The sequence below is a fragment of the Felis catus genome, chromosome A3 (genome assembly GCF_018350175.1).
Source record: "Felis catus isolate Fca126 chromosome A3, F.catus_Fca126_mat1.0, whole genome shotgun sequence".
Lineage (NCBI taxonomy): Eukaryota > Metazoa > Chordata > Mammalia > Carnivora > Felidae > Felis > Felis catus.
In genome coordinates, this window is record NC_058370.1 from 82,528,537 (window position 1) to 82,552,649 (window position 24,113).

Consider the following 24,113-nt stretch of genomic DNA (forward strand, 5'->3'; position numbering starts at 1 on the left):
AGCATAACACGTGACTCCAAGACTCAGTAAGTTTCAACAACAGCATTTATTTTTCTCACTTATAGGTCCGTGGGTTGCCTGGGACGTCTTCTTTAGGCAGCAAGGCAGATGGGTTTGCAGCTGCAGGCCGGATTCAGACACATTTCTCATCTTTGTTCTGATACCGGGCCAACAGGACAATATCTACCCGGGGCATGCCGAGTCACACGTAAGCAAGAGTCCAAGTGCAACTCCGTAAAACATTTTGCTGCTTCTGCTTGAGTCACATCCACTTATTTCATTGGCCAAGTAGGTCACATGGTCAAGGTCAAAATCTAAAAGATGAGTAAATATACTCCCATCCAAGTGGGAGGAAGAAGGGAGGAAATTCTTGCTGAACAATACTCCAACCTATTGAGAGTTTCAAACATCAGATGATGGTGGTGGTGGTGATGGTGGTATCAGACTGGACCACTTTTAAGGTATTTTGTAATTTGATACTTACATATCCAGAATCCAGAGAAAACACATTAAGTTTTGTAGGGGAAGGTGTCTAAATACAGGAGTCAATAATTTTTTGTACTGCACGCTGACAAGGAGGAGGCACGTAAAATTATGAAAAGATGGAAGAAATGTAATGGTAGAATGGAAGAAGAAGAATTAAGGGGGAAGAAAGGAGAGAAAAAGAAAACAGAAAGTTAAACCCTATACCAACTGTTGGGGAGGCTGAGAGCAGATATCCTATTTCTTGGTTTGCCTCACATGTAGGCAGAGCAGCTATGGAGCAGCCAGTGCCTGGAAGAAGCCCCCGAGACACCAGCTCCTACTTAAAGAGAGGTTTTGCTAGTTCAGACATTAGGCATGGCATAAGGCACCGCCAACACCACACCACACTTACGTCCAATGAAAGTGCCAGCAGGGCAGGGAGTGCCTCACTCCCAACTGAGGGTTAACCATTAACACACCTCTGGGGTACACACAGCTGTGTGCAGCAAGCACAGCTGGAGCGAGGGGGATTACGAAAGGCTTTGGGAGAGAGGTTAACTGGGACTGCGTGGAGAGGCAAGAAAATGTGGAAGAAGCACACAGTCCTGTTTTTGTAGCATGCATAGATGGTGAGTAAGCCAAGGCCAGATGGTGGTAGGCCTTGAATGCCAGGATGAAGAGCGTATTCTTAATTTTTTTTTTTTAACGTTTATTTATTTTTGAGACAGAGAGAGACAGCGCATGAACAGGGGAGGGGCAGAGAGAGAGGGAGACACAGAATCGGAAACGGGCTCCAGGCTCTGAGCTGTCAGCACAGAGCCCGACGCGGGGCTCGAACTCACTGATCGTGAGATCATGACCTGAGCCGAAGTCGGATGCTTAACCGACTGAGCCACCCAGGCGCCCCTAGCGTATTCTTAATTCAACGGGCACCGCTGCAAGCTGTTGAACAAGAAGTGGCATGAAGGAGCTCTCCTGGAATACCATTCTTTCCTGCTTCTTTAGTCACAGAAGCACTAATTCCTAAAAGAAATGTATTTATGGAAGTATAGTTGATGCACAGTGTTCCATTGGCTTCAAATGCACAACATAGGGATTTGACAAGGCTATACCTTGTGCTGTGCTCCCCACAAGTGCAACTACCATCTGTCACCGTACAACCTATTACCATACCATTCTATATTCCCTATGCTATACCTTTCACCTTTGTGGTTTATTCATTAGGAGCACCAGTTTTTAGCTGGGGATATGCCTGTGCAAAATAAATATTACATTTCTTCTCTTGCAGCTAGGTGAGGTCATGTACTAAATTCTGGTTAAGGAAATGTAAAGCACCTAGTGTGAACAACTTTTAGGAAATGTTCTTAAAGGGAGAGGACATTTCTCCTTTTTTCCTTGCTGGATGGAAGCTGAACCTAATCCTAACATGTATGTTATTCATTAGGAGGATTGGTCTGGGGTCAGGCAAAAGATAGGATGGCTGGAACAAGAAGAGCATTGGAGGCGGAAAGACTAATTAGGAGAACATTTTAATAGTCAAGATAAGAAGTGAGGAAATAAGAACCGAGCCAGAATGGTAGCGGTGGGAATGGATGGGTTGGGGAGGGGGGTGGATGTGATAAATATCGCGAAAGGAGTGTCTGTGGGAGTTGGCAATTGATCAGATGAGAGGAGACACTAGAGAAGGAAGAACCAAAGGTCATTCTGAGGCTTCAAACAGAGGTGACTGGATGGACAGTACTGTTGGTAACAGAAGTAGGGGATTCAGAAGGAGGAGTAGTAGCCTTGAGGAATGCAGCCATGAGTTTGGTTTTGGACATGCTGTGTTGGTAGGCCTGCAGGATATTCAGGTGGAGATACAAAGCAGGTCAATTGAAAATTCATTTCTGGGGCACCTGGGTGGCTCAGTCGGTTGAGGGTCTGACCCTTGATTTCCACTCAGGCCATGATCTCCTGGTTCGTGAGATGGAGCGCCACAACGGACTCAGGGTTCTCTCTCTCTCTCTGCTTCCTCCTGTGTGCACTCTCTCCCTCAAAATAAATAAATAAACATTTTTTTAAAAAGAGAGAAGAAAATTCATGCCTGGAGCATGATTTGAGAGTCCTTTGCATAAATGTGGTAGTCCAAACAAAGGCAAGGGCTGGGTGCCCAAACAGTGTGTCTGTAGAAAATCCTTCCTTCAGTGCACACAGAGAAATAAACTGTTCTGAAAACATAAAAATATGCTAGTCACCTGACACATACTTCCCTCCCTTCGTCAAAAAAAAACCCTACAGGGGCGCCTGGGTGGCGCAGTCGGTTAAGCGTCCCACTTCAGCCAGGTCACGATCTCGCGGTCCGTGAGTTCGAGCCCCGCGTCAGGCTCTGGGCTGATGGCTCAGAGCCTGGAGCCTGTTTCCGATTCTGTGTCTCCCTCTCTCTCTGCCCCTCCCCCGTTCATGCTTTGTTTCTCTCTGTCCCCAAAAAATAAATAAAAACGTTGAAAAAAAAATTTAAAAAAAAAAACCCTACAAAGTCCAGCCGATGGCTTGGCTGGCTGGCTTCAAGCAAGGGAATCCTCAGTGTCTCAAAATTTGGACAGCTCCTTAAAGTTCCTTAAGAAGGCATTTTGATGTGCACAAATATCTGTGCGGACGTGTTTTAAGATGACTCCTTTTCAGCAAGAGATTATAGCAAACTGCTTTCCTCCTTGACTCAGGTTAGCCACATGCAACACTTCCTTTCCACTGGTCTTAAAAGAACAATTTTTTAAAAGCAGAATGAGAAAATACAAAAAACTAATACATGTGACAGAGTAAAATGACCCTGTAGAGGTCTCTGATATCTGCCATGACCAGAGCAGCTATTAAATAAAAGTTAAAATAAAAAGGAAACGAATCGGATGTTAACATTAAGAAACCATCTTTGCAGGCTGGCTAAACCACTATATGTACTGGTTTCCTGAGACTGCTGGAAGCCAAGAGATGGAAGAGGGTAAAACCTAGTGGCTTCTACGTGGTAGAAACGCAACTGGAAGTCAGGGCGAGAGAGCTGTGGACTCTGGAAGAGTTTTCCGTCTTCAGCCCACATACCGCAGACAGCTGCCGGGTAACCCCGGGCCTATACCGGAGGCTTTAAGCCCCACGCCTCGGAGAGCGCTAGCGCGCGCAGTGGCACAGCCGTGCGCTGGGTTTGGTGCCACCCAGAGCTCCGTTTCACTTACAGGTGAATCTTTGTTAGAGCCTTTAATGAACTTGGGATAAGGTTTTTCTAATTCATCCAGCCATCCATCTCCTGTCTCAGGGACAGAAGATGGACACCCCAGCGTGCTTTGTGGTACAGGACTCCTGGAGTCCGTGGCCCCCTTAGAGCGCGCAGCCCCTTTGCAAGAAAGGTTGTCAGATTCTCCCGCAGACCGCGGGGCCGCGCGGGGGCGAAAGCACCAACCCCGGCGGGAACCCCCCCCTCCCCCAATCCCCAGGACAGTGAACGCCGCTGCGTTCCACATTCTCCCCGGCCCTCTGACCCTGAGGGCCCAGACCCCGGCCGACCCGAGCGGCCCCGGCAGGTGCCAACGAGCGCCGGCCGTCCCTCAGGCCGCGCCCCGCCGAGGTCACCCGAAGCCGGCCCCAGTTAGCGGGGCCGGGAGGCGGCAGCCGGCGCCCGGATTGGCCCGCTCCGCAGGCGCCCCAGCGGCCTCAGCAGCGGCCTCAGCAGCGCCCCCCGCCCGGCCGCCCCTCCCCCCGCGCCGGCAGCCAGGGCGAGGGGCGCGCGGGGGCGGCTCCCGGACGCTGATTGGCCGAAGTCGCGGGGGGGCGGGGCGGCGGGTGTGAAGGGGCGGGCTCGGGCCGCTCCCAGCTCCCTCGGTTCTTCCCATCTGCGTCCGTTCTCGCGGCTCCCGCGTTGCATCATCCCCAGCCCGCGACCGCTGTGGGAAGGTTGGGCGCGGCGCGACACACTCAGGCCGGTGCTCCAGCCCTCTCTCCCGCGCCTCTCCTGGCCCTTTCCACACCTGCTTCTGCGCCCAGGTCGGGAGCTCTCCGCGGGCCGCCTCCCAAAACCGGCGGGACACAGCTGGCGGACGTCGCCAGCTCCGCCTGATCCGTTCATTGAGAGCCTCGTCTTATCCCAGAGCAAAGTCCCCCGCCTCCAACAGCTCGGGGCCGCGGGCACCGCCATGGAGAAGAGCAGCGAGACCAACGGCTACCTGGACGGCACCCAGGCGGGGCCTGCGGCGGGGCCTGGCGCGCCGGGGTCCGCGGGGGGACTCGCGCGGCGCTGCGCGGGCTTACTACGGCGGAACGCGCTCGTGCTGTTCACCGTGTCCGGAGTGGTGGCGGGCGCCGGCCTGGGCGCGGCGCTGCGCGGGCTCGGCCTCAGCCGCACGCAGGTAGCCTACCTGGCCTTCCCCGGCGAAATGCTGCTCCGCATGCTGCGCATGATCATCCTGCCGCTGGTAGTCTGCAGCCTAGTGTCGGGCGCCGCCTCCCTCGACGCCAGCTCTCTCGGGCGCCTGGGCGGCATCGCCATCGCCTACTTCGGCCTCACCACGCTTGGCGCCTCGGCGCTCGCCGTCGCTTTGGCGTTCATCATCAAGCCTGGGTCTGGCGCGCAGACCCTTCAGTCCAGCGACCTGGGGCTGGAAGAGTCGGGGTCCCCTCCGGTCCCCAAAGAGACAGTGGACTCTTTCCTCGACCTGGCCAGGTAACGCTCCCCCACCTCGCCAAGTGCACAGTGAGGAATGCCAGCTCTCAAATACACTCCAGTGCGCGCGCGCGCGCGCGCGCGCGCACACACACACACACACACACACACACACATATCACCTTCATATACTGCTAAGAGTTCATTCTTAATTGGCTGCTGGTGGACTTTAACTTTTTTTTTTCAATATGAAAATACCGTCTGCATGTTATAGCCAAGAACCAGCCCCACCGTTAGGTACGAGTGTGTGTGAGGGAAGAGGCAGCTGTCTCACCTGTACTGTACTTAAACTCTCTGGCCACCCTCACCATTAAAAACGTTCCAATCAGGCCGGATATCTTCACCCCATTTTATCTGCACAGTGCCTGAAAACTTCCGGGAGCATTGGTTAAATTGTGCTTGTTGGGTCATCCTCACCTGTAATGTCTGGCCGTCCCTGTTTCAGCCCTTTGGCTGAGAGTAAGGTGGCCATTTTTGGAAGGCAGCTATGCTCACCACTATACCACCAACGCACACGGATGGTGGCAATTTTTGAAGAGTTGTCAGTGGTCCCAAGGATAACAAGGGTGGGGTTAGCTGTATGAGACCCATTGCCCAGAAACCTGACTCTTCTGGTGGCTTGGGACAGGTTGCTGTTCACCCCATAGTCAGGACCACTGTAGAGTATTGTGCGTTTCAAGGAGCTTTATTTCTGGAAGAGTGAGTTCTAGATGGGAGGAAGTTTTGCCTGCTTTTTGTGACCCTTAGAAGTTGCATTTTATCCCTTGAGATGCAGTGTTGTTTCTGTTGTTTTGGATTATCCAAAGCCTCAGCATCTCTTGGTTTCTCTGTTAGCCTAGAGTTCACAGATGGGAAAACTGCACCCTGGAGGCATTTTCTGGCCTGGCCAGGTTCAGCTGAGTGAGGAGCTCAGCTGGCTCCCTCTCCAGGTTTCCGATAATTCTAGATTCAGAGCCTTGGAGGTGTGTTTTGTCTTGAGTCACGAAGCAAAGCTCCACGTTGCTGAGGCCGTGAAAAACAGCAAACCCTGGGCGAAGTGATTTGACTTCCTGCTACTTCCTTTGCTCCCTCTGGAAAATGTGATGACTGTCTGCCACTTAAGAGAGAGTGTGTTCATTTGAAACTATAACAACAGGAAGTCCAAGACTTGTATTTGAAAAAAAAAAAAAAAAACAAGACGTCTGATGAGAGGGACCAAAAAATTCTTACCAAAAGGGCAGGTGGAGGTGGCCCATTAGGACTTTGATATGATCGCAGTCTCTGGTATCTGGCAGCTTAATATTTGGAGTCTTTAGAGATCCTTAAAGTTTTGGAACTTTTAAATAGGGCACTGAAAACAAAGTCTGCTGAGGTTGAGACTGCCTTTGGCTCATTACATTCAGTACTATATCAGTCAGCTTTCCCTGGGAGGAAAGGTGGTTGGGGGGTGTGGGGGGGTAAAGGATTCTCTTTTGCAGGGATCAGTAGCCCAGGGAAGGGAATGTGGATGCCCAGCCCTTACCTGCTGGCGGTATCCCATAAGGAGGCTCAGTAGCATTTTTTTCTCTCCAAAAGAGGGACAGTGGCCAAAAAATGGGGCAAGTTAAGGTGAGGGGTTACTTTATTACCACCCATCCCAGAAGGGACATCTTATTTCCTGATCATGGTTTTCTAGTTTTAGATCCAAGCCCCTACAGCAGCTGCTTCTGAAGTGAATGGTGGCCCAGCATCATGGCTTATTGACCAGTCTTGGTGCAGACTTTTCAGTGACTTGGACTGCAGGAAAGGACTAAGAGAACCTTTGTTGTGGCTTGTTGGGAATAGGTTGCATTTCATAATGCTTCCAACAGCCAACCTCCTTTAATCCAGCAGCTCTCGGATAAAGGTAGGGCAGGTGGTATGATCCTATTTTACAACTGAGGAAACTGAGACTAGAGAGATTAACTGATTCGCTCAAGGTCACAGGGTGGTTTACCAAAAGAGGGATTAGAAAAACTATGGGTCAGGGTGCCAGGCTAGCTCACTCAGTGAAGCATGCGACTCTTGATCTCAGGGTTGTGAGTTCGAGCCCCATGTTGGGTACAGAGATCACTTAAAAAAAAAAAACTTTAAAAAAGAAAGAAAGAAACTACGGGTCTTGTGTACCAGGGCTCTATTTCTCCCACTCTCCCCTTCCCCCAGTCAAAATGCCATAGTAATGATGCCATGCTGCTGGTCTAGTCTGACCATCTCAGAAATATTTGCTCTGGGCCAAATGGGAATCAGGTAAGAATATAATTTGGGTCAGGGCCAATGCCCACTTCCTCTAAACAGAGGATCTGAGCCTCTTCAGCAAAGAGAAGCCTATTTACTGCTGCTCAGATTTGGCTTTGACGTTGAGCAGTTTATGAGAGGAAACTGAGTTCTGAGCCATGTGTAAATGCTTCCTCGCTCTCTGGGTAGAAGTTTTAAATTTGCTTCCTTCAAAGAAACCCCACAGATGCTGATTTTATGTGATTCTGGGCATGTTTCTTGGCAAAGGCAGGGTGTGGTCCTGTCTGCCTGTGGGCAGTGAATGAAATGAGACTGCCAGCAAAAACACCTCAGTTATCCAGCAGGCCCTCAGCGGGTAAGGGCCCAGAACTTAAATACCAGAGAGAAGTCTCTGATGACTTCGTGCAGCTGCTGCCAAGGCTTTGCTAAAGCCCATGAGCTTTCCTGGTGGTGAGGGCCTCACAACTCCCACAGGGTCTCTCTGCCTAGATTTCGAATTTTTCTCAAGATGGAGCTACAAGCCAGAAAGAAATGAAGCTAATAGATATTCATTGGAACTTTTAGAAGGTTTTCAGAATGCCATTACTGAGTGGTTTGATTTTCCAACGCACAGTGGATTAGAAATAACGGGCTGGGAAGTGGGTGTGAGGCACTGCTAGAAGCAGGCCCTTTGAGAGTTGAGAAGGGATAGAGTTGGTGGATAGCAACTGGCAGGTGGGAAAGTCCCAGTCTCCTCCTGAGCAGCCCAGAGCCCTGTGCCCAGGCCCCGGAACCGTACAGGACTCTCAGAACTGGATGTGACCCAAGTGATTAAGCTGTGACTTTCCATCCCAAATGAAATGGTTTTGGCACCAAAGAGACAGAAACAGGTTATCAGGAACTCAGTCATTAGGGAACTTCTGGGCAAACCATAAGAGACTTAAATACTGAGAACAAACTGAGGGTTGATGAGGGCTGAGAGAGAGGGGAAAGTGGGTGACAGGCATTGAGGAGGGCACCTGTTGGGATGAGCACGGGTGTTGCATGGAAACCAATTTGACAATAAATTATATTAAAAAATAATAAAATAAATTAAAAAAATTATGGAACTTCTTGGTCCCTAACAATACTTCCTGATCATGAGTGCTAGAGCATGTCCCTAACCTCTGTGTCATAGCTTCCTCATCTTTGTAACGGCCATCATGAAAGTACTACTTCAGAAGATTGTTCTGAGGGTTAAATGAGTTATGTCTGTAAAGCTCTTAGAACAAGGCTCGCCCAATATATGCTTGCTCTTGTTATAAATGGAGCAGTATTAAGAGCGATTGGGATTTTTGTTTGTTTGTTTCACGTGACTCTATGGGGATGGCCCTCTTTTCGTAGTCTGAAAGAAGCGAGAGTAAACAGACGGGGACAGCCGAGGAGGACTTGAAGCTAATGTAGTCTTTAAGTGTGTTGGGAACCACACGAGCTTGGAGAAAAAGAAGTGAACAGTTACTATATTTTGGACTGATAGAATCAGCACTACGGGAAATTTGGAAAATGTGGAAAAGTGAAAACTAAACACAGAAGAGCCTTCCATTCTAAAAGGGAGCAGAAATCTTCACATATCCTCCCTGGCATTCCAGTTTTGTTCCTCCCTGCATTATATGTTTGTGATCTCCAAAGTTGACCTCAGTTTTCTTCAGCTATAAGTGGGAAGGACTGAGACAACTGGCTCCTAACATTCCTTTGGGTGCTAAAATTTGTAGTTTCCAAATGGAAAGCCAGAGGCTTATCTGCAAAGGTAGCAGGTAGGAACAGCTCTTGGGCCCAGGGCTCCGTCTGCACTGGCAACCAGAAAAATGGACCTGGGCCACTGTTTTTTGCAAAAGCGTAGCAGGGTGCAGCCATGTGCATGGTAAACACAAATGAGATTTTGCCTGTTGCTCAGTTTTCTAGGCTTTTTTTTTTTTTTCTCGTGCTCATTTTCTCAACAGTGGATAGTGCTACAAGCCTTTCCCTTCGCAGAGGGAGACGTAAGGGACTTCCTTTTCCTTTCAAGGACTGGTGTGAATAGGATGCCTTTCTGCAAAAAACACATTTCTTTAATAGCTGCAAAGAAACCCATCAGACTGAGCTCTATTATTAGCCCCGAGATCACAGTCAAGACAGTGAATAGTGAATAATTTCTTTTAACTGTTGGGCCACAGCAGGTTGTTTGACCCATGCCCTATGTCTCTCTTCTATAGGCAAGATGAAGGCTCTTAGCAAATCTAACAAGGATCCAAATTAACCGAGGGTTCTCAGCCTAAGTGGTCACTAAAGGGAAAAGGTGACACTTTGTTGTTTTAAAAAAACAAACACTAAAAGGTTTTAACCCGACATCTTTCCTTCTGCCACCCAGGAGGCTACCTGAATAGTTGAGAGACTGAAAAGAGCCCCCGGAGAGGCCACATGGGTGGTGATTAAAAGCAGACACTGAAGGGGGCTCCTGGGTGGCTCAGTCAGTTAAATGTCTAACTTCGGCTCAGGTCATGATCTTGCGATTGGTGAATTTGAGCCCCCTATCAGGCTCTGTGCTGCCAGCTCGGAGCCTGGAGCCTGTTTGGGATTCTGTGCCTCCCTCTCTCTTTCTATCTGCCTCTCCCCTGCTCGTGCTCTGTTTCCCATTTTCTCTCTCTCTCTCTCTGTCAAGAATGAACCTTATAAACAAACAAACAAATAAAAACAGACTTGGGTTTGAATCCAGCTCTGCCACTTACTAGCTGTGTGGACAAGTCAGCTAGCCTCTCTGTGCTTCAGTTTACTTATCTGTAAAATGAGGCTAATAATAGTATCTACTACTTACACTTGTTATGAGTATTAAATGAGTGAATATTGGAGTGTCTTGCTAATATTCTCAACTGTCCCAGCCCCTCAAGGACAGCGCTCAGGCTACTTGCTACAGAGAATTAGTGCTGTTCTTAGCCTCATTTCCCCAAAAGTCCCCCACCCCGGGGGCCCAGCAGTAACCTTACTAGCTGGAATCTAAAACTGGATATGGGCCTTAGGAAGAGGGTAGATTACTCCCCCTGCTCCCTACTGTCACCATAGTGCAAGCCCAGGACCCCCAGCCCTTCCTCTGCTCCCAGCCTTGTAGGGGGTAGCAAGATCTGAAGGGGCATGTCCCTGTTAACGGACTCTAACAATAAACACTAAGGATAATAAATATATAGCAGGCGCACATACCGTGCCATATCCTGTTCTGAAGAGTCTTTGAAATTTTCATAAATTTGGTAAAGAATTTTTGAACCTAAATAAAAGGAAATATTTCTGGAACAAAAAATATACCTAAGCAAAAGTAAATTGTTTTCCATTCTTTTCATATAGGACAGGGAAATGCAGACCACCCTTGACAAATAGGATCAGAAGAGCAAACGGTACCCAATGTATAAAGAAGAAACATCTTTGAAGTGTTTCACTGTGTGAGCTGCGGGAGCATATGCTACCGCTGACAGAAGTTCTCCTTCCGGCAGTTCAGCCTCAGCCCAGACCGGTTTTTCTGTTTAAGTAGTGTACCCAAAGACTCCTATAGCACTGGAAAGGCTTGTCCGTTCACTCTCTCCTGATTTGGTCTGACTTGGCTCTCTGAATTTAGTATGGACTTGACACTTTCAAATTATGGCACCTGTATCTATATACCACCCCCCCCAATCCCCCCCACCTACAACACCAAAGGCACAATCTGTCAAGAGCACAGAGAAATGTTTTGCTTTACTGCCACAATCTCAGCTCCTTGCCCTTGGTGTGGGCAAGAGGGACTGTGCATGTTCTGTGGTGACCAGAGGGACCAAGGGAGAGGAGAATGATTTTGTGGATGCATGAGCTCCATCTCACTGCCCCCAGGTGGTGCCTTCCTAGGGATTCACATCTGAGAGCTGAGCTATAGAAAGTTCAGTCATCCCATTGAAAGTATGCATTTTTATGGTTGTAAAATCTTCTTTGCAGTTAGCACTGTATCTTTTTATTTTTTAAGCAATTTTGAGCTGTGATTTAGGTACAATAAAATGCACCCATTTTAGGTGTACAGTTCAATGAGTTTTAATAAAGAATGAATTGCAATAAGGAAAGTCTTCTAGCAAGAAGGAAGCCACGATTTTATGTAACTGAATCTTGAAAATGACACCCCATCACCTTTGCTGTATTCTACTGGCTAGAAGGAGGTCCTTCTAGCCCACACTGAAGGGAAGGGCATTGCACAAGATGTGACTTCCAGGAGCCTATCTTAGACTGCTTGCCAAGCCGGGTTGCAGTCAGAGCTGCCTACCTCTGAAACCAAATGCATTGCAAATAGTTGCATAGAGATTCCAGTGCTAGGGAAACAATTCAACCACAGAAGTCAGAATTACTGGATAAGTTTGACATAAATTGTAAAGGATGATTTGGAGTGTTTCACTCTTTTAGACTTAGTCTTTTTTTTTTTTTAGCGGTTATTTATTATTGAGAGACATAGAGAAACAGAGCATGAGCATGGGAGGGGAAGAGAGAGGGGGAGACACAGAATCTGAAGCAGGCTCCAGGCTCTGAGCTGTCAGCACAGAGCCTGATGCAGGGCTTGAACCCACAAACTGTGAGATCGTGACCTGAGCCAAAGTCGGACAGTCAACCAACTGAGCCACCCAGGCACCCCTCTTCTAGACTTATTCTTAAAGGAAGTGGTACAACCAATGGACAGGGAAATGTCACTGGAATTTTGTTATATATTAAGACCAGCATCTTGCATAGAGCCTGATCCAAAGGAGGCTGTCAGTAAAAACTGTTTGCATGAATAGATTTTGGTTTCAAAATCTAGCTTAATTTGATCAGTTCTATTGCCCTCCTTTTATGACAAATATTTTATAAAACTCTTCATCCTGAAATGAAATCCATAAATAGAATTTACCTACACACATAATCTCAAAGCATCAACATGACTCAACAGTAATATAAAAAGATAAAAGGAGAGTAATGTATAATAAAAAATAATATGTTTTAATACATAAGTATCCTGAAACAAAGTGGTTAGGTGCTTGCTTCTCAATTTACATTCACTGTGAATGAGACAGCTGTAAATGCAGGCTGGTACTTGATACTTGTGTGGGTAATTAAGGACTCAGATCCTACAATTTGCCATTCGTGATGTGATTTTCCAGAAAGATGAACAATTTTTTGCAAGATTCTGAATAAAGCAAAAAATTATCCCACATTTTACACAGTAGTTGCATTTCTGGAAAACTCAGTGTAAGTTCAGATTGTGCAAAAAACCCAAAAACCAACCTTGTTTTGGAGTTGGTTTAGGCTGAGGTAATTATAAATAAGGTTTTCATCTACAGATATATAGGACATTTGGACAGCGTGAGGGCCACGTGAGGGCCTCAGTAGAATGAATAGCTGGGACCTGGCACCTTGTGCTATACACACTCCCCCAACTGCAGGAATGCCCCCCAATTATTTTGACAATGAAAACACTCCCTTGGATTTCACCAGTGGGCTGTACCACTCTTGCTGAAACCTCCGCAATAGGGCTTAACTTCTTGGGGAAAAGAGAGTGCTATGGTTTTCCTGGAGTACCACGAGGGAGATGAGCATACGACTCTGTGCTCTCAGAGCATCTATTGTGGCCCAGCAGCCAAGGCATAGTAGGGTGCCTGGGTCAAGCAGGGGCCACAGTAACTTCTGGAGGTGGAGAGAGAGGGAACATTGTGTGTTGAGCTGTCAGGAATGGGCATCTTAGAGCAGACGCTTTGAATGCTGAATCTTAAGAACACTGACAAAGTGCTTTCTTTTCCAACAGAAACCTGTTTCCCTCAAATCTTGTGGTTGCCACTTTCCGCACGGTAAGGCTTGATGCTTTGTTAAGAACGGGAAACTTTGATTGGGTGGTGTATAAATTCGGCTGTAGAGTTAGGTAAGGCGGGACAGGCCGGGTAGTATTGTTAACAAAACTTGGTACTCTGGCTTACGTTTTTATATTTATAGAGGGGACCCTGGAGTAAAAACAAACCAAACCACAAAAAACAGAAAGGTTTCCTGAAATATCCCCCTGGTTCCATCATCTTTTCGTATCACCTGGGAAAGATATATATACTTTTATCTTTTTTTCTGATTATAAAAGTCATATATGCTCATGCAAAAAAAAAATAAAGTGCAAAATATGAAAAATATGGAAGAAACTAAAAATCACCATAACCACTACCTAGAGATATCCATTAACATTTTGGTATGCATCCTTCAGATATGTTTTTTCTCTGCATGTGCACACACACACACACACACACACACACACACATTTTGAAAATAAAAATAATTATACTACACATTTTAATAGTATGTACACATACTACACATATTGTTTTTAATCTCTGCTTTAAGGCAGCGTATGATAAACATTTTTCATGTCAGTAAATATCCTTCTGCATAATGTTAATGGCCGTATTCCACTGTATGAGCATATCATAATTTCTTTCTGTCAGTCCCGTATTGATAGTTAGATTGTTTCTGTTTTTCTCTAATGTTTGCAAGACTGCAAGTAACGTCCCTATAGTCCTGCTTTGTGAGGAGAAGGAATATAAAGGTCTACATTAGATGGACTAATCTCATTACCTTTTCCAAGCAAACGTTTCTGTTTCTACTTACAGCCCTCTCTCCCTCTCTCTTATTTTTATTTTATTTATTTTAAAGGTGTATTTGTTTATTTTTGAGAGGGAGAGAGAGCTTTCACGTGAATTGGGGAGGGACAGAGAGGGAGAGAATCCCAAGCAGGCTCCGCACTGTCAATGCACAGCCCAATGAGGGGCTTGATCTCACGAATCATGAGATCATAACCTGAGCCAAAATCAGGATTCAGTTGCTTAACCGACTGAGCCACCCAGGTGCCCCCCCCTCTTTTTAAGAACTGCATGTAAACACAGCTGTGGCTTGTATTTATACTGTGAGATAGGAAAAAAGTAAAAGGTTTATGGAGTTTTCAGTGCTTGTCACAGGAGGTGTAGGGTGGGTTTTATTTCCCCTGTCACCCTTAATCACAGGACAGCTGAACACCTCTGTCTGTCTGAAAGCTTGATAAATCAAAGCTGAAAGAAACCAGACCTCATCAACAGTAGGCACAAAGCAGTATACCCTAAAGGGCTCCTCGGGACAGTTCAGAGCCAGGTGTCCTTAGAAGAGGTCAGGAAAGGTGTTTTATAATGGATTCCATTCAATTGTGCATACCGCCACAGGGAGACAGCTGTGTGCATCAGGCAGAAGTATGTGAAGTCAACTGTAGGACCAGAGTTTGGAGAGTCATTGTACTTATAAGTGAGTCTCCCAGATGACTTAGCCAGAAAATGCCATCTTGCCTCACATCCTTTGCTTTGGAGAGTAGAGGCCAAGGCAAATTAGAAGTAGATGTTGAAAAAGCAGTCAAGCTCAAACAAGTTCTGGAACAAAGTGGAGCATAAATGTATGAATGAAAATAGGGGCGCCTGGGTGACTCAGTCAGTTGAGCTTCCGACTTTGGCTTGGGTCATGATTCTGTGGTTTGTGAGTTTGAGCCCCACATCAGGCTCACTGTTGTCAGTGCAGAGCCTGCTTCGGATCCTCTGTCTCCCTCTCTCTCTACCTCTCCATTGTGCTCTCTATAAAAAAATAAATAAGTAAAGATTTAAAAAAATCAATTAAAAAAATAAAATAAGACATTGAAAAGTAAACTTCAGCATTATGAAATTAATGTTCTCCAAGTAACATAAAGTGTCAGCTGTTTGAAATATCAAACTATCAGGATGAAATTGTGCAGATCTCCTCCTCCAAACCATTGTCCCTAACGCTGTGGGTCCCTAAATAATGCAGAGGCCTCTTGGGGTGTATGCTGCCTTGGCCTTAAGTAACTTTTGTACAGGTCTCATAGGCCCTTGTCAGGCCAACCGAGTGAGGAATTCTGAGAACACTTGGAGTGAATAGTGAGGAATAACAAGAGGCCCCACAGTCGTCTCCCTTCCTCTGATTGGTCTTCACCTGTGAACTAACAGCGGGTTTTTCTTTCTCTTGTTCCCAGTATGCAACTGATTATAGAGAGATGACCCACAACACGAGCTCTGGAAACGTAACCCATGAAAAGGTAAAACTCTTTATAAGATCACTTGTGGCAAATGACTTATAAAGCAAATAATGCTTCTAATTGCAGGAGCTTACGTGATGCATCTTTTCCTCAGCAGGGTTGAAAACTCTGGTGTTTGAATGAACTGTCCGAAGAACATACATTAGGTTTGTTCCTTAGGTTATTTACCAGCATGGCCAAAGGCCAGCATCTGTAGTATTGGAATCTTTAGTAGATCCATTTCATTGAATTGGAACTAATATCCCCTTTCTTCAATATATTTTATCTATTTTTAAATATATTTTATATATGTAAATATATTAAAATATATTTTATATATTTTATATATTTATATTATATATATATTATATATATATATATATATTATAACACCCCTTCTGCCATCCTGAAATATAACTAATAAAATATAACTACCTCTACACATAGAACTTATCTTGGGGCCTTAACTCACTATTGCCATCATTCATTCATTCACACATGTTCTTGGAGCAGCTATTATTGGCCAGACGCTGGGTGAGGTCCCAGCCTTCATGATAGAGCTGGAAGGGACAGGGGACCTTGAGGATTATTCAGTGCTTCTCCAGAGCTGTCATGGGAAGAAGCAGGTACTTTACCCTTTCCCCACCCCCACACATACAGCTTCTGAGGGCTGAGGGGCTCTGAGTTATCCCAGTCTTTCTTTGATTGAGGAAAAGTTCTACTTAAAAAAAAAAGTTGAAAACTACTAATTAGTCCAGTTCATTTCATCTGACAGTTGAAGAACCTGAAAGTCTGAGAAGTCATTTAATATCAGAGCTGGGACTAGAACTCAGATCTGTGGTAAAAATGCTGATTCTATTTTTGCCGTGCTGACATATGTTTCCTGTTCAGAATTTCATGGTGTGTCTTGATGGAATAAACATTACTCCAATATATGCTTGTAGAAGTGCAATTGAGCATTATGGGGAAAAAAAAAAGAATACAGTATGTCTATATATTTTAAGTCAGTGACTTAGGAAAGAACATCCTAAAAATATCCACGTTGATCCTGAAAATCTTTTGTGAAATTTGTCAGCTAGGAGGGCCACCACAACAGTCTAGCAACAAAGAATTTGTGGACATTTGGGAGGCACAATTACAATTATTGACTCTTGATCTGAAGAAACTTTTCACCAACCAGCTCTTTTATTTTTTTTAATTTATTTTTTTATATTTATCATCAAAGTGTAGTTGATATACAATGTTATATTAACCGGATCTCCTAAAAGCAATCCTTTGAAGTGATCGTCTGACCTCTACTTGAATTCTTACTCATAGATTATAAACTTAGATCCTCTGTCCATTCTGATCCCACAGATCCCCATTGGCACCGAGATCGAAGGGATGAACATTTTAGGACTGGTCCTCTTTGCCCTGGTGTTAGGAGTGGCCCTAAAGAAACTCGGCTCCGAAGGAGAAGAGCTCATCCGTTTCTTCAATGCCTTCAATGAGGCAACGATGGTGCTGGTGTCATGGATCATGTGGTAAGTTTGACCTGTGCATTAGTCTCCCTCTCATTTCTCCTGCCATCCAGAAAAGAATCCCAGTCTACTGTCCGAGGTCACCCCTGTGGGGCCAACCTGGCTCAGAATTCCATCTGTGGTTGATGCGCCTTAGGCCAGACTTGATAGAGGGGGTGGTGGAGGTGGAGAGGTTTCTCCTCACGTCCCCAGTCTCAGAGAATCAGGAATGTGCCATGGCTACCTGTGCCTTCTTCACCACCCACGGTGAACCTTATGGTTCTGTCACTGGTGATTTATTTATGGGTTTCTACCATTATCCATATATAGGATGCCCATACCATCTTGTGGGTCAACCAGCTCCATAAATCTGCTATCTGCTATGTAAAATAAGGCTTGTTTATCTTAAAACCATACACCTCAGGCTTCAAAGGGGCCCCTTACTATAATATTTCACAGCATGGAGGACAAATTCATTTTCATCCCACGCATATATAAACTTGGAATGGTCTCTTTTTACATAAATGTTTCTTTATGTGACATCAATAAAAGGGCAGTTGTTTAATAAAAACCATTTGATTGATTCTGGCTAACAAGTAAAAATTGGACCAGATCTCTCAAAATGATTTCTTAGAAATCCTACCAATTCCAGCACCTATTCCTTATAAGCTTTATCTTGCTGTTTTACTCAAGTCAAACTTCTGTGGGTTTTAACTTCTACACATACATTGTCAAAAAACTTAGTTTATCCTTTCATACACAAAGCATTTTCCTTATTGTGAACCCTTAAATATCCCAGAACTTCTATCAGATAGTATTAGGGTGGCAGATTTTAGGACAGAAGCCTGGAATTTGGTAGTGGAGTTTATCATTAATGGGAGGCCAAGTCCAGAGCCCCCACTGGTGGTGTTTATCTTCCCCAACCAAAAATTCCAGAATCTGACTCTATCCTTGCAAATATGACCCTTCATATGACTATTGTTGTTCTGGGGAGAAAAATATTTTCAGAAAGGAAAAAGTATTTTCATCACATGTCAGGTTCTTTTCCTGGCTTATTTTTTTAGTCTAAAATCTTCTCAAAAGTTTAGATTACAGGAGATTATTCAAGAAAGTGATGTTCTTGGGTTAAGACACTTTCAATCTGGAAACCAATTTATAGTCATTCCTTCAATTCAAGGTACTAGTCACAGAGGCAGAGCCTGCTGTGTATCTGACTGGAGTGGCGATCTGTTGCCCAGTAAGCGCATCTCACCAGAATTAGTGTTTAAAACGCCTTACCTGGGGGCACCTGGGTGGCTCAGTCAGTTAAGCATCCAACTCTTGATTTTGGCTCAGGTCATGATCTCACGGTTCGTGAGTTCGAGTCCCACGTCAGGCTCTGTGCTGACAGTGCAGAGCCAGTTTGGGATTCTCTCTCCCTCTGTCTGCCTCTCCCCCTTCTCTAAATAAATAAATAAGTAAGTAAGTAAGTAAGTAAGTAAGTAAGTAAGTAAATAATACTTTTAAAAGTCTTAAATACATACCTATGTATCTAAATGCATAGTAAACATAGTAGTTCTAAGCATAGTAAGCATAGTAAGCATAGTAGTTCTCTGAGGAGGAGTCTGGCATGAGGGTGGTGCCTAAAGAGGATTTTGGCCTAATCTGTGTTCTAATTTTTTGAAAGGACAGTGCATTCATGAGTTGCTATGGAATTTAAAATTAATAATACTGCTTAGAATGTCTGTAAAGAAAATTCAAGAAACCAGTGACATTGGCTATCTCCAGGGAAGGAAACTGAGTACTTGCAGGGAGAAGTGGGAGGGAGACTTTATTCATCCTTTTGAACACTTTCACATTTGAACTATGTGACATTATATTTATGTAATTGAAACTTACAAAGTCAATGGTTATAAAATTCTTCCTAAATTTATATTAACTTCAAAACAGCTGACTTTTGTTTTCTGTAGCTCCCATAGTTCATTTCTTCCCTTTTTTCCTCCCATCTTGCCATTAAAAAAATCTTCACGTTCGAGGAGTGTTCCCTGAGGGTCATTGTTAATGACTTTTTCCCACGGAATCATGTTTTGCAAACCACAAGGAATTTAAAACTTAACAAAAGTCCCAGCTTTGGCTCAGTTCTGTATCACAGCAATTCTACAAAATAGGTGTTAGTCTTTTGTTTTTCTAAGTTCTCAGAACAAGCCTGACCAAGGCTGAAAGTCAGGTTCTCAGTCCCAGAGGCTTTGATCTTGAGGAGTTCCTTGGCTTTCCACTAAGGAGCCCAGGTGGTTGGTAGCATCCCTCTATTAAGAGCATAATATACCCAAGGGGAAAGAAGTCTGGGTTCTGGTCCTGACTCTCTTATCCCTGGTGATTTATCATGTTAATTTTACTTAGTTTCACAACCTATAAAATGGGCCCATCCTTTTCTATTCCTCAGAATCATACTAGGGAGAGCTTCATTTTTTTCTTTTTTTTTTTTTTTTAAGCAGGTCCCACACTCAAGGTGGGGCATGAACTCACTACCCTGAGATCTAGAGTTGCATGCTGTACCGACTGAGCCAGTCAGGAGCCCCTAGGCTTATCCTAAGGAGAAATGAAGACCACTTAGTTGAAAGTCCCTGTGTTGTGTATCAGGAAGGGTCTGCATCTCCCAGCCCCATCATCACGTCACTCTTACTGACAAGTACCCTATGCTCATGCCCTAGGTATGTGCCTGTGGGCATCATGTTCCTGGTTGGAAGCAAGATTTTGGAAATGAAAGACATCATTGTGCTGGTGACCAGCCTTGGAAAATATATCTTCACATCCATATTGGGCCATTTTATTCATGGAGGAATTGTTCTGCCACTTATTTATTTTGTGTTCACACGAAAAAACCCATTCAGGTTCCTCCTGGGCCTCCTCACACCGTTTGCAACAGCATTTGCCACGTGCTCCAGGTGAGTCGGTTTCAAGCGGCCTTGGCTGCTCGGAGCCATATTACTGTGGGACCAGAGCCCAGTCGGTGATGCACAACCAACATCTCGACATATTTTAATTTCTTGAAAACTCTCAATTGATCTTGTCTGGTTTTTTCAAATTACCAGTCCCACAGTTTTATGGAAGTGGGTTTCTGGGGTTGCCAAAAAGAGGGATTGCCTCATTCCCTCCTCCTTCTTGCTCCTTAGAGGTCGAATCATTATTTAACCCAGTTGTGGGTCCTCACCCTAATTAGCAAGACCTTTGCCTGAGTAAATGAAGGCAACCACTTAACTCAAAACTCACCACAGGGAAGTTCCAGAATGACACCTCCCCAATTCTACCTCTAGATACATGAATTAGAAAATAAGACCAAGGCATCATGGTGAGGGATGCGTCATCCACAGTATTGTGGGATTATTTAATTTAGTACAAAAGATGCACCTTATCATTATTGGAAATCCTTCAAAACAGTTGGGCTTTCCAAATATGTTAAAAAAACTTTCAAAGGCTGGCGGCCCATTGCGTTCATACATTTGGTTTTTGCCTCTCTACTGCATGTTTCCTCCCATCCTGACTGGCTATTTATATGACACAGTAGGAGTGGTAAAAAGAATTAGGTAGGTAAATTCTCTGGCTTAGAAACAAATCTACTTCTCAGCTGTGCCGGCTACCCTCTGTGCAGCCTGCAGAGCGGGCTGGAGAGAGTAGGGCTTGACCTTCAAGTTATCTAGGAACACAGTTACTCTCCACAGTACTCTCCACAGTAGCCACTGCTACTTCTTGCCCTAAAAAGGAAAAAAGATCATAGCTTGCCTTTTACTTTTTTGGGGGAAAAATTCAACATAGGAGATGCGCATATGAATAAATAGTTCTTTGTTCTCTTGAGAACAGTTTGCACCATGAGGTAGTGTGTAGTTTCCTGAAATATTTTGAACAGGTGTATACAGGTAAATAACAGGTAAATCTAGGGAGTCAGATCTTGAATACTTTGGGAATTGACAAAACCCCACATCATGACAGAAACTTTGAAACAATTCCGATTCTTCTCTGATTTCGGAGTGTGGGGACCAAAAACGAGGACGATGCTAATGGCTCTGTTCCTGGATCTGAGCTGAGTGATATATTAGCCTGGCTGGGAAGGACTATTCTCACGGTGGGTTGTTCTTCCATTTCCAGCTCAGCAACACTCCCCTCCATGATGAAGTGCATTGAGGAGAACAACGGTGTGGACAAGAGGATCAGCAGGTTCATCCTCCCCATCGGGGCCACCGTGAACATGGACGGAGCGGCCATCTTCCAGTGTGTGGCCACCGTGTTCATCGCCCAGCTCAACAACATCGAGCTGAAAGCAGGACAGATTTTCACGATTCTGTAAGCGCACTATTCTTTTCTTCACCTCTAGGCCTGGGTCAAAACTCGAGGGGTTTTGCACATGTGTGATTTCCTTCGGAAAACCTCATGAATACCAGTCTCACCATGACTTGGGGATGTCTCATTAGGAAAACGACAGCGTGAATTCATTACTTGAAGAGAGTGAATCATCTCTCAAGGGCACAGCCGGCAGAATCTAGGGTTGTGTGGTTTTCAGTTTCTAAGCCATAGCTGCCATATTTTGCATATTTCTCCGTGCCCACACCATGTTCTGTGTTAACGGCTAATCTTCTGTGCCACCCCCTAGAGTGACGGCCACAGCCTCCAGCGTTGGAGCAGCTGGCGTGCCCGCTGGAGGGGTCCTCACCATCGCCATTATCCTGGAGGCCATTGGGCTGCCCACTCATGACCTTTCTCTGATCCTGGCTGTGGACTGGATTGTGTAAGTAGCAAGTCCTAAGGGCACTAAATAAAAGAAAGTCTGTGCTGACTTCCCTGGGAGCTCGGTGCCCTGCAGGGCCTGGGGCATGCAGAGAAACTTCACACATGCTCCCTGCTTTGTGAAGGGAGCCTACAGTTGAGCTGGCAAGACAAGATTTAGAGCTAGAAAAAATTAAACAATATGAGAGACAAAGGCCCATGAATGATCATGAAATGTCATTACTGAGAACTTGGTCAGAGCATCCAGGAAAGCAGGGGTCCAAGGCCCAAGCTGGGCCTCCTGTGCAGGCCGAGGCAGCACAGGGTCTAATGGAGATTGTTGGCTGCAAGGAGCCTTTGGGAATGATTGTCCTTGGCCTGGAACATCCAAGGAGTGATTTCTGAGAGGGAAGTGAAGATGAACCCAGCTGATGTGAGTGGCTTGGGCTCAGAGGAAGCAGACTTAGGGGGTACAGCTCAGTGGTAGAGCATTTGACTGCAGAGGAAATGGAGTGAGGAAGGAGGTGTGATTCACACCACCATCACCAGCGCTCCTGTAACAGCACGGAACAGTGAGTGTTGATTCTGAGTTCGGATTCCTTGAGTCATGTGATACCTTGTTTGAGTATAAACAATACTTATTTTATAGGGAAGTTCATCTGAGTTACTAATGTTGGACAGTAGCAACATATGGATAAGAAAATGAGCCGTGGAGCCCAGGTACCTGGGTTTACATCTCAGCTTTGCCATTTATTGGTTGTGTAATTGGAACTGTTCGGTGTTTTAATGTGCTCACGTGTCAAGTGGGAATAATTGCACAACCTACATCAGAGCTGTGTTGAAGATTAAATGAGCTAGCACCTCCACAGTGAATAGAAGAGTTCCAGGATGGTGGTAAACAAGTACCTTAGTGAAGAAAGACACTCCTGGCTAGCCAGAGCCAGGCATGGCATATAACCTAAACTGGAACCTGGCACCGGGCTTGCGGCTCTGCCCATTGTGGTTGGGAATGGTGGTCTCCAGCCCTTTGTGTAAGCCCTGGAAATTTGAAGGAGCCTCTCAGAATCCTTATGGCTCCTCAGCACAATGAGGTTGAAATGTGCAGCAGAAACCCGCATCATCCGGACAGCTCATCAGATGGAACTCAGTCCCTGAGCTGGTGAGTGGGACAGGACCAGAATGGAGCATCAGAGGCCCCGTCTGCTTTCTTACTCAGTTGCCTCTGCATGGGGAAGGCAGGCCTTTAAGAGGCACTTAGTCAGGAACAGGGAAATAGGGCCCCAGGTGGGCCGCCCAGTAGAGACTTAAAGTCACGTGAGCCCTCCACCACCCTGTGGCCTCTGCTTCCACAGCCCTCAGCTTCTCTGGGGCAGTCAGGCAAGTTCACACCTTTTCCCCTGTGTTCAAAGTGGGCACTGTACTTGTTCTGAACCCCAGGAGAGAGGAAGGTTATTGGGCTAATCTATGGGAAGACAAGCTTCTGGAAAGGACAGTGCTGTGAGATGGTGTTTGCCAGCCGCCATGGAATACATACGAAGATTAACATTCAGCAGAGACGCAGTGTTGAGGTGAGAAAAAGAAGGGGTGTTCCCACGGTATACTGAGAGTGGGAGAGAAGCTGGATATAAAACCACGTCTACACTATCCATCCCAGTTATATGTGATTTTTATATGATGATGTCTATTCTACCAAAAATACATACACAGGAAGATGACTGGAAGGAAACAGATCAAATGTTACTAGATTCTCTCAGAGTTGTGAGGTATGGATGGCTGACTTTTGTTTTCTTCTTTATATTTCTCTTTCTTCCAGGTTTTCCACAATCAGGTTATTAGTTTCACGAAGTAAGAAATATTGAAAGAAAATCAGTTTAGAGTGAAGTGAGGCTTGTGCCCTTAGTAGCCTGGTGTCCAGAAAACAGCAGGGCCTGCAGGCTGCTGTCACCGCAGCACCGGTGTGAGGCCTGCCTTGTCTTTTCCTGCAGGGACCGCACCACCACCGTGGTGAACGTGGAAGGGGACGCCCTGGGTGCAGGCATTCTCCACCACCTGAATCAGAAGGCAATGAAGAAAGAGGAGCAGGAACTGAGCGAGGTGAAGGTGGAGGCCGTCCCCAACTGCAAATCGGAGGAGGAGACGTCGCCCCTGGTAACACACCAGAACCCCGCTGGCCCTGCGGCCAGCGCCCCGGAACTGGAATCCAAGGAGTCGGTTCTGTGACAGGGCTCGCTTTGGGCTTGCCTGCAGCAGCGGTGCCCGGCCTGTTAGTGCAGCTGCCGAATGCCAGACACCGCGCTCGCTCTCTGACTTTTAGCCTCCAAGCAATGCTTTGGCCCAGTCACCAGTTTGAGGATTACCTCTCGGCACAGGCATTGGGCTTCCCAGTGGGAACTGGTTACCGAAGACCAGGGCACTCTGATATTCGGCTTCATCCGTGTCC

General features: G+C 45.8%; 1 protein-coding gene across 1 annotated transcript; it reads left to right on the forward strand.

The window, feature by feature from the left end:
* Nucleotides 1-4,622: 4,622 nt before the first annotated feature.
* On the forward strand, nucleotides 4,623-23,893 carry SLC1A4 (solute carrier family 1 member 4). The gene is made up of 8 exons (NM_001278844.1): nucleotides 4,623-5,149; nucleotides 13,155-13,197; nucleotides 15,396-15,458; nucleotides 16,794-16,960; nucleotides 19,627-19,860; nucleotides 21,059-21,253; nucleotides 21,561-21,695; nucleotides 23,659-23,893. The coding sequence occupies exons 1-8, from the start codon at nucleotides 4,623-4,625 to the stop codon at nucleotides 23,891-23,893; spliced, it is 1,599 nt and encodes a 532-aa protein (NP_001265773.1).
* Nucleotides 23,894-24,113: the final 220 nt, after the last annotated feature.